General features: G+C 61.9%; 1 protein-coding gene across 1 annotated transcript in view; it reads left to right on the forward strand.

Moving 5' to 3' along the window:
• Positions 1–10,394, forward strand: part of SPTBN5 (spectrin beta, non-erythrocytic 5) — a 50,944-nt gene that overhangs the window by 34,227 nt on the left and 6,323 nt on the right. The window contains 22 exon segments of the mRNA XM_036842010.1: positions 38–151; positions 349–470; positions 707–869; positions 1,104–1,187; positions 1,189–1,293; positions 1,582–1,659; positions 2,273–2,445; positions 3,577–3,661; positions 3,797–3,943; positions 4,565–4,702; positions 4,782–5,005; positions 5,169–5,355; positions 5,573–5,785; positions 6,264–6,466; positions 6,594–6,798; positions 7,027–7,221; positions 8,148–8,303; positions 8,494–8,653; positions 8,656–8,710; positions 8,881–9,072; positions 9,284–9,476; positions 10,258–10,378. Of these exon segments, the coding sequence (XP_036697905.1) occupies positions 38–151; positions 349–470; positions 707–869; positions 1,104–1,187; positions 1,189–1,293; positions 1,582–1,659; positions 2,273–2,445; positions 3,577–3,661; positions 3,797–3,943; positions 4,565–4,702; positions 4,782–5,005; positions 5,169–5,355; positions 5,573–5,785; positions 6,264–6,466; positions 6,594–6,798; positions 7,027–7,221; positions 8,148–8,303; positions 8,494–8,653; positions 8,656–8,710; positions 8,881–9,072; positions 9,284–9,476; positions 10,258–10,275 (3,210 nt within the window). The 3' untranslated portion in view covers positions 10,276–10,378.

Consider the following 10,394-nt stretch of genomic DNA (forward strand, 5'->3'; position numbering starts at 1 on the left):
GAGAAAAGGCTGATAATAATGCCCCCTTCCTCCCCAGGCCACCCTGGTCCAGGCCCTGGACTGTGGGAAAGATCTGGCGAGCATGCAGAGGCTGAGGCGGAAACGCGAGGAGTTGGAGCAGGAAATAGGCCTCATCCAGGCCCAGGTGGAGGTGTGCAGCTGGGTGTGGAGGTGGCCCCAGGCCCAGGGCACCTCCTCCGTGGGACCCTGGGCAGGCACGCGGCGGGGCGGGGGCGTGCTCAGGACCAAGAGCCAGCCAGGTCCACTCAGCTGTACAACCACAGGCTGGGCTCCCCTGAGCACCACCTGCCTCCCTGCCCCAGCCGCTGACGCTGGCTTCCCGCACAGCCTGTAGAGCATGAGGTAGGCCACTTCCGCCAGAGAAGCCCTGAGGCCGCCCACAGCCTGGGCCGCAAGCAGCAGGCGATGATGGGCAGCTGGTGGCAGCTCCGGAGTGGGGCCCAGAAGCGGTACAAACCCCCAGGCCTCTTTCCCTCACCGCTCTCGCTGACCCATCCCCTGCAGCGTCTCAATCCCCACCCTTCCCTAAGAGTCTGTCTCCATCCTTCTATAACCATCTGTATCGCCACCCTATTAATTCCCAGCCCATGGGCCCTTCTTTGGCTGAGGGGATTCAGGGACAGAAGGCACTGGTGGGGGAAAGGGGCTCAGAGGCCCTAGGGCTAGCTGATGAACCCTATGGCAGGAAGGAGTCGCTGGATGCCTTGCACCAAGCTCAGAAGCGGCAGGCAACGCTGCAGGAATTGCTGATCTGGGCCCAGAGGCTACGAGCTGAGATGGACGCCCAGAGCACCCCCAGCAGCCTTGCGGATGTCCAGAGCATGTTGGAGGAACACCAGGAGCGCAAGGTGAGCGGCCCAGACCCTGAGGCCTTTCCTGGGATCTCGCCTCCTCTCTGGCCTCCCCCTTACTGTGATCCCACTTTTCTCTTGGGTTCTTTCGGCATCGGCTACCTCTGCCTTTCTCCTCTTCCCTCTAACTCCCTCAGTTGTCTTCCTCACCTCTCCTCCTTCCCACTGGGCCTCTTCCCTCCCACTCAGGAAGCCTCAGCCTCTGGGATCTGAGCCCAGTCCTCTTTACAGGCCAAGCTGGATGCCCGAACAGACAGCATCAGCCTGGCCCGAAGCACTGGGCAACGACTGCTTGCCGCCTGGCACCCATCCACCCCCCGACATCCGCCAGGCCCCGGCTGGTTTAGACCGGGAGCTGAACAGCCTGGAAGGGGCCTGGCAGGAGCACCAGCTCCAGCTGCATCAGGCCTTGGAGCTACAGGTAGCAGCCTCCACCCCGCCCCCGCCCCTGGGGCCTGTACTAAACCCGCTGCCCCTCGTCAAAGCCAAAGCCAGAGCCAGAGAGGCTGCCGCGCCAGGGGCTTTCCCACCACTCACCGCCCACCGCCTACCACTCAGCTCACCCACGGCAAATCTTGCCTGCTGTGGACTCCTTCTGTGGGGCCAGGCCCCAGGTCCCTGGTTTCCCACTGGGCCACCAACAGGGTCACTCCACCTGCTGTGACTGGACCCTCTGCTCACTTCCTCTTGCCTTTTCCTTTCTCAACAGCTGGTTCTGAGCTCTGTGGAGCAGGTGGAAGGTTGGCTCTGCAGCCTGGAAGCCTGCCCAGCCAGTGAGGGTCTGGGGGTAGGTGCCCAGCAGGAGTGAGGGAGTGTTTGCCAGGGCAGCACTAGAGATCAAACCAGCCAGTGCTGCCAGAGCTCCCCAGGCCAAGGGCATCTCCCGACCCTCAAGCACGTCGGTCACTGAGCGGTGGCTTACCCGTCCATCGCTGGCAGTTCTTATGCATCTGGGGCTGGGCCCCCGCAGGGACTGCTGTGGGAGCTCAGAGGGTGAGCCTGTGGCCCTTGACGCGTTCTTGCCTCCTTCCCAACACCCTTCTCTCCTCTGCCCTCCTCACTTCCTTACACCCAGAGGTTTGCTTTTCCCACAACTGTCCCAACCCCTGTGGCAGGCAAGCCTGACTCGTGGGGGTCCTCAGAGAATGATCATGGGCCGTTTCCTGTGCTGACGTAGCCTTACTGGGAGTGCAGAGGAGAGGGTGTCCCTGTTATGTGGAGGAGCTCCACCTGCCCTGGAAATTCTAACACTTGACCCTTATCCCCCATGCCTTTCCTGGTTGAGAATCGCTGCCCTAAAGCCAGATACAGCCTTGAGGGATTGGGGGGATGTGTTTGGTAGGAAAGTAGATAGCTTGGGACTGGGAGGGGGCAGCCCTGTAGACAGTATCGCTTCCCAGGACTCCTTGCTTGACGTGGACACCCTGCTGTGGAAGCAGAAGATGCATGAGCGAGACCTGGAGGCACAGGCGGAGAAGATCAGCGCGCTGGAAGCCTCCACCCGCAGCCTGCACCAGGGTGGACAGCCCGAGGCCCAGGGTGTCCTGGGCCGGTGCCAGGCCATGCTCCTGAGGTACCTCTGGCTCTGGCTGCGGGAGCCATGGGTGGGCTGGCACAGGCGTCAGGCTCTTCCCTTGCCCTTGTATCCCTTAGCCTGGGCTCACCAGGCTTGTCCAAGGGCTGAGTTCAGATGCCAGGGCCCCAGCGCTCCTGACCCTGCAGTGTGTCAACCTGTTATGGAGTCAAACAGCACACAGTCACTCAGCTGAGATAAAGGGGACTTTTAAAAAGAAGCACATGCTTAAGAAACTAAAAGAGAGACGACCTCATGAAATGGCAATACCAGAGCACAGCAGTTAGGCAGACAGCGCTGAGTTTCTGCGCTGCCCTCTCACAGCAGGACTTGGGGCAGATTCCTCACAGAGTCTCATGTCTACAGTGAGGGGATAAAAATACCTGCCTCTTAGGGTTGTGGTCAGGATGAGAAAGGAATCCTTGATGTCCCGGTGTCGTGCCTGGCACTCAGGGGTGTCGGCATATTTCTTATGCTCATTTAACTGAAGCCGGCACAGCTATGAGACTCCAGTCTCTGCCTTTTTTTCTCGTAAAAGCCCATCTGGTTCAGCTGCCTCGTCCAGCCCCTCAGACGTTTAGATCAAGGCAGATTTGGCCAAAAGCTGGATCCCAGATTGGCGGGGGTCTCCGTCCTTCCCAGAGAGCCCACCAGGGCCCACTGTGTTTGTGGCTCCTGGGCTGGTGCCCTGGCGGCCATCCCCTCCTCTTCCCTGCAGGTGGACCCCACCTGGGTACCCGAGGTCTTTGATTGACAGATGGAAAATGTTGGTTTGCTGGTCTCTGTCAACACTCCCTGCCCCCCACCCAGTCCCCTTAGGTGGTTCCTGGCAGGCCCAGCTGTCCCCCAGGACAGTGCCATCTTGACCCCCTCCCTCTCAGGCTTCTGGCATCCTCTAGGGGGCTGTTTACATCCCATCAAGACTGTCTGCATCTCCTCTGCCCTCCACACCCTTTGGCAGCCCCAGCAGGAGACAGACTCAGGGTATATTGATACACAAGAAAGGCTGTCCTGGGCTGGAAGGGCACACCTATGCACATGTGTGTGCCTGCGTGTGCGCACACACACACCCGTAGCAGCTCCAGGTCCCAGCGAGCAGACCTGAGGCCCCTGACACCCTCCTTCCGGCAGGAAAGAGGCACTCCTGGAGCAAGCCAGGACCTGTCACCGCCAGCTGGAGGAGCAGCTGCAGGCTTCCCTGCAGGGTTCCTACGAGGTTAGCCGGCGTGGGGAGTGGTTGTGGTGAGAGGAGGGGCTGCCCCGGAACAAGCCGCTCTTCCTCGGGGCAGCCCAGAGGTTAGGGGGAAGGAGAGCCCTAGGCAGCAGAGCCTGTTCCTCCCGTTGTGCCCAGGTGGCCGCATGGCTGAGGGAGAAGAACCTGGTGGTCCTGGAAGAGGGCTGGCAGGCCCCAGCTGGGCTGCAGGCACAGTTGCGGCGGCAGCAGAATCTCCAGGCCGAGCAGGACATGAGTGTACACCACCAGCAAAGGCTGCAGACGGTGAGGTCTTGGGGACCAGGGATGGGCTTACAGGCCAGAGCAGGGGGTGACCCCACAGAGCCCTGGCAGCTGGCTCTGAATCACAGCCGTGGATGGCCGACCTTCAAGTGCTTTCTGCATACAGACGTCGCGCTAAGCACCAAAGGGCGGTGAGGTGCAGTGGCTTCCCTTGGCACCCTCTCCAAAAATAGTGCCTTTTCAAGAATTTTAAAGATGGTGTTTCGGCGTGATGGTTTTAACAGCTCTCTTGGAAAGACATCAGAGGACAGAGTCAGGGTATGTAGCCAGCAGTCCTGTGCGTGTAGGAGTCAAAGTATAGCACCTTTTAAATTTACCCTCTTCCACCTGCAAAGGGCAAGCCCTGACCCCAGGCTGCCTCTCTCTGATATAAAGTACCCTGCTAAGTATTTGAAATGTTTGATCTCATTTAAACAAAATACCCATTATTATCTCCATTACATGGATAAGGGAAATGAGCTCAGAGAGGTTAAGGAACTTGCCCAAGATCACACAGCTAGCACACAGACTCTGCAGCTGTGGGGCTGGTGGTTGGAGCCAACACGAGAGCCCTGACACCAGCAGTCCTGAGTCCACGAGGTGTGTGCCATGTTGTGGCTGTAGGAGGGGCAGAGGCTGCTGCGGGATGGCCTCACATCCTCAGAGACCATCCAGGAGCGGCTGCAGGAGCTGAGAGAACTCTGGGAGGAGCTACAGGCCAACTGCCAGAGGAAGGCAGCCAAGCTACAGGAGGCCCGTGAGGTGAGGCTGTGTGGCCCTTGAGCGGGCTGGGTGCAGCTCTAGACTCTCCCCCTCGTGCCCACCTCACATTCTGCCCCAGGCCCTGCGTCTCCAGCAGAGCGTGGAGGAACTGGAGAAGTGGCTGGAGCCCGTGGAGCTCAAACTGAGAGCCCCCATCAGGGGCCCAGAGCAGCCTGGGCTGGACGAGCTCCTGGGGGCTCAGGGAGAGCTGGACAGGCAGGCCGGACCTGCACAGGCCTTTGTCCGGGAAGGCCACTGCCTGGCTCAAGACGTGGAAGAGCAGGCCCAGCGGCTGCTTCAGAGGTAAACCCGTCCCTCCCCTCTGCCCCCCGGCTCAGCTCCTCGGGGCCCTCCCTGCCCACGGTGAGCGGCACAGAGCGGGCGAGCTGGTGTGCGGGTCACAGTGTGGCCCTGATCCTGACGACCAGGGTGCCCCCTGCCCCGGGCCCGCCCTCCACTGCTGCAGGTTCGAGAGCCAGCGGGCGCCCCTGCGGGAGCGCAGGACAGCCCTGGAGGCCCGGAGCCTCCTCCTGCAGTTCTTCAGGGATGCCGACGAGGAGATGGCCTGGGTGTGGGAGAAGCTGCCCCTGATGGCCGCCCGGGACTGCGGCCAGAGCCCTAGCGCCCTGCGGCGCCTGCAGGAGAAGTGCCACGTGTGGGCCCAGCGGGAGGGGCGGGGCTGTCGTCAGTTGCCTCTGGGGCTGGAAGCTTCTGCCTGCGGGAGGCTCTGGGGGCCCCTGGATTCTTTGTTGGTCACAGGGGCAGGGTTCTCTCTGGGGGCAGCTGTGGGATCCCACCGGGCTTGAGAGGCGACTCTGGGTCCCCCAAGGAGCACCCAGGGGCATCCCCCGTCTTCCTCCGGCTCTGCAGAACCTGGAGACTGAGATGAGCAGCCACGAGGCTCTGACCCGGGCGGCGGTGGGCACAGGCCGCGAGCTGGTGCAGGCTGGGCACTTTGCTGCCCGCGACGCGGCTGCCCGGGCACGGCAGCTGGAGGATGCCGTGGGCCACCTGCAGGCAGAGGCTGCGCAGAGGCGACAGCGGCTGCAGCAGGCTCGGGAGGCCCAGCAGTCCCTGATGGAGGTGAGGGGGTGTGATGGGGCACAAAAGGGCGGGGGTTGGTCATGAGGACACCCAGAGGGTAGGCAGGGCTGGAAGGTAACCCCCAGGTGGGGGTCCGGGCTCTCTGTGCATCTTCTGTCACCTCCACTAAGTTGTCTCCTGCCCCCAAGATCTTCCTTCAGCATGTTTCCCAGGAAACAGCCCACTGGGTTTGGTTTGGTTTCGTGTTGCTGTTTTTTCTAAACCAATGATTCTCAATCAGTGCTTCACATCAGTATCACCTGGAACTTTTAAGAAGTGCTGACACTCAGCTCTATTCCAGACCAAATCCGAATCTTAAGGGGTGAGAGCCAGGCATAGCGAGTTGTTAAAACTCTCAGGTGATCCCCGTCAGCCAAGTTGAGAACCACTCACTGCTCTAAATCTCGAGGCCGTGAACTCAAAGTTGGGAGCCCTGGAGGGCATCGCCCAGGGAAACCTGTCCTCTATGTCACCCCAGCTCCCAGAGGCAGAATCCTGGCTGGAATAACGGGGCTGTGTTCAAGAACGGGACATCGAGGATATGGGCCAGAGTGCCGAGGCCACGCAGGCCTTTCTGCGGTGGCTGGAGGCCACCAGGAGAGACCTGGAGGGGTTCAGCATGCGCATCGAGAGGCTGCAGCAGACAGCAGCCCTCCTCGAGAGCGGGCAGAACCCAGAAACGTGAGTTGGAGCCAGGCCCAAATAGGGAGGAGCAGGGAGGAGCAGGGAGGGGCTCTCCCTACAGAGGCGCGAGGCCGGTCCAGCCTGGAGAGGAAGGGCTCCAGGCGGATTGTCCTTCCTGCCGCAGCCCCAGGTTGCTCGCCCTGATGCTCGCGGTGAGGAACACCCACTCGGCGCTGTTGCAGAGAGCGGAGGGCAGGGAGCAAGGCCTTCGGGAGCAGCTGCAGCTCCACCAACTGGAGCGGGAGGCCCTGCTCCTGGACGCCTGGCTGGCGAGCAAGGTGGCCACTGCCGAGTCCCAGGACTACGGGCAGGACCTGGAGGCCGTCAAGGTGAGTCACTCCTGAGCAAACCTGGAGGAGAGTAGATTGAGTGGCCCGCAAGGGCAGAGAAGGGGGAGGGGGCCACACAGGAAGTGGGGGGCTCTGGGAGGATCCCTGTGGTCCTAGAGGCAGGGCCAAGGGACGTCAGAAATGGCAGGTACTGCCGAGCCCTTCATTAGCTTTGAGAGCTGCTGGACGCCACCTGCAGAGTGACCTCCCTGGCCCTACACCCTGCAGGTGCTGGAAGAGAAGTTCGATGCTTTCAGAAAGGAAGTCCAGAGCCTGGGACAGGCCAAGGTGCAGGCCCCGCGGAAGCAGGCAGGCTCCTTGGAATGGGTGGCACCCAGGTGCTCTCCCCAGATTCAAGGGCAGCGGAGTCACATCGAGGCCGCTTGGGAGAGACTGGACCGGGCAGTGAAAGGCCGCACACAGGTAGGTGCCCCCAGTCTCAGCCAGGGGCAGCCAAGGGGCTGAGACAGCTGTGTCTTCTGCCTGGGCCAGGGACAGGCAGTGCCGCCGTGTGTGTATGTGTCTGTGTGTCTGTGTGTCTGTGTGTGGAGCAAGATGGTTGCCTCCAACTCCCAGTGCCAAGCAGACCAAAAGTTGCAAAGTCCTCCACCTCCAGCCCTCTCCGAGTCTCTCCACCGATTTGGGTTCCCCCTGGTGCAGCTCACACCTCCAGGGAGAAACAGGAAGCATGTCTGGCCAGCTCCTGACCGCCTCCCCCCCACCCAAAGCCCCCTCCAAACATAGGCTTCAGCTTTATTAAGACACAGGCCCCGCTGGTCTGTTGTCCTTCACCACACACGCTAACTGGGCAAGATCGCTCCAGCCACTCACTCTTCTCATCTAAATGCTCTGCGTAGATCTGTGTGCTGAGGACATCCTCAGTGTTTCTCCACGGCCTTCGCTGTCAGCCACAGCTGGCAGTTTCTAGAAAAGCAGTCCAGGTCCCCGAGCCCCTGACAGAGCCTGCAGCCCAGGGCTGCCGCCTCTGAGAGTCCTGGCCAGGTAGCCTCCTGAGGCGACCCCCTTCATCTCAGCCAGATGCCCCCAAAGCAACCTCCTCCCTCCGGTGGACTCATTCCCACCTGCTTCCGAGCCCCCACCTCTGCCCCTCTCGTGAGTTGGGCACTGAAGACCCTCTCCTCACAGAATCCCCCAGGGCCCTACCCCGTCATCAGTAACATCACACATTCACAGAGCAGCTGCCACATCTGGGACATTTCCTGTACCCGGTGGTCATGAACGAGTCACCAAGCCCCATGGACCTCCTTGTTTAAAAGGAAGTGGCCCGGGAGGCTACATCTCCAGGGAGAGAGGACCCTGGCCGGAGCAGGCCCTCCCTCCTCTCTCAGAACCTGGCCATGGCCCGTGAGGTCTGCGGCTTTGAGCAGGCGGCAGCCGAGCTCCGGGGCTGGATGCAGGAGAAGGCGGCCCTGGTGGCAAGAGATGCCTGTGGCCGCAGCCCGGCGCCGGTGCAGACCCTGCAGCAACAGCACAGATGCCTGGAGGTAAGGGTCCACGCCCCGTGGCCTGCCCGTCTGCCCTCCTCCCCTGGGTAAGGGGACCCCAGAGGTGGGAAGGGAGGGCCTGCAAGCCCAGGCTGTGGAGGTGGACTTCTCAAGAGGATGGGTGCTCCCTGAAGAGGAGCAGGCATCAGGCTGCCAGGGGGTAAGGCCTGATCCTGTGTTCTGGCGGCAGAGGCAACTGGCAGCGATGGAAAAGGAGGTGGCCCAGGTGCAGATGGAGGCCTGCCAGCTGGGCCAGCTACACCCTGTGGCTCAGGAGGACCTGGCCAAGCAACTGGCTGAGGTGCAGGAGGCCTGGGCCACCCTGAATGCGAAGGTCCAGGAGCGGGGTCGCAGCTGGAGGAGGCTGCCCAGGGCCACGCCTTCCTCGGACGCTGTCGGGAACTGCTGTAGGTGGCATCCTGCCCCGGCTGTTGGCTCAGCTCTGCCCTGCAGGGCGGGGGTCACCCCAGCTCTTTGGGGGGCTATAGTTCCCATCTCCCTATGCAGCTCATGCCCTGCCCCCCACCCCAGTCTGCCCTCCTGGCCCTGACAGCAGCTTCCCCTCCCTGCCCCGCAGAGCATGGGCTCAGGAGAAGCAGGGGCTGGTGTCCTCAGAGGAGCTGGCTGGGGATGTGGCTGGGACCGAGCGGCTCCTGGAGCTGCTTGAGGAGCTGGGGCAACAAGTCAAGGGGCACTGCCATCAAGCCCAGAATGTACAGCAGGAAGGGCAGCAGCTGGTGGACAATGGCCACTTCATGTCCCTGGAGAGGTACGAGCACAGAGATGGGTCTGGGGCCGGGCACACAGCCCAGTTACCCAAGGCCTCGGAACCCTGAGCGGGAGGAGAAGGCCAGGCAGGGGGCGGAGAGAGGGGGGCAGAGACGGGGAGGGTCCAGGCCTCACGGTCTTCCCTCGACACCTCTGCTGGGCACTCCAGCCCTGCCCTACCCCATGGCTCTGCCTGAGCCTCTCACCCACAGCGCGCCGTCCCCCCAGATGACAGAGTGCCTGCAGGAGCTGGACGGTCGGCCGCGGGCACTCAGGGAGGCCTGGGCCCTGCGCCGGGAGCGCTGTGAGGGGAGCTGGCAATTGCAGAAGCTGCAGCAGGGGCTGGACCAGGCCGAGGCCCGGCTGGCCTGCCGGGAGGACCTCCTGCTGGACCCCAACGGCGGGGTGAGCTGAGGCCCTGCCCCTTAGCCGGCTGCACCATCTGGCAGCTACAGCCAAGGGCAGGTCCTGCTGCTCCCCTGCGTCCTGGGCCCCGGGCCAGGTTGCAGAGGGTGAGGGAATGGCTCTCTGCTCCCCCGAGGGCCGGGCCGCACCCTGGCTTGCTTCTCCCCAGCGCTCGGTGTCAGATGTGGAGTGGCAAGCCAGGTCCCTGCTCCAGGGGGGAAGGGGAGGAGCCTCACTATCCCGGAGAGGCCGGAAGTCAGGATGTCACCCAGACACACACCCATAGACCCTAAGACCCACACACAGGTTCACACACAGAACAGACCTACACACAATGACACAGAACACAGACTCCACACACAGCCTTGTGCCTGAGGAATCACTCACATCACAGCAGGGGTGGCAGCCAGTTGTGGTGTCTGGTATAATTATCCACTCCTGCAGGGCCTACAGCTTCCAATTTATGATTCAGATGAGGTGCTGCTGAGTCAACAGGCCTTATCCAGGACACGGTAGCTTCTAAGGTCATCAGAGCAGCCATTTCTTCTGCTCTGTGCCTCCAGCCACATGCCCAGGGCAGACAGAGGTAGTGAGTTGGCTCATGGGAACCAGTCATCTCCCATCCCCCCACACATCACGGTCCCTCCCGCAGCTGCCTCCCAGTAGCCACATCCCACATCAATGTTAGGAGGAGGTGCAGAGGCCGGGGGCACCAGTGCTTGGAGAAGATTCTGGGGAAGCTAGGCCCTAAATTCACTCCACCTCCCTGTTCTCCCAACAGGTCTGGGCCCTGAAGTGAACCTGCAGGTGGCACCAAACCTCAGGGCTACAAGCGAGGACACCCTCAAGGGGACCAGGAGACCCAGCTATCAGGCCCCTGGGACCAACTTCTGGAATAGACGGTTAGGAGACAGGCCC

The sequence above is a fragment of the Balaenoptera musculus genome, chromosome 2 (genome assembly GCF_009873245.2).
Source record: "Balaenoptera musculus isolate JJ_BM4_2016_0621 chromosome 2, mBalMus1.pri.v3, whole genome shotgun sequence".
Classification (NCBI taxonomy): Eukaryota; Metazoa; Chordata; class Mammalia; order Artiodactyla; family Balaenopteridae; genus Balaenoptera; species Balaenoptera musculus.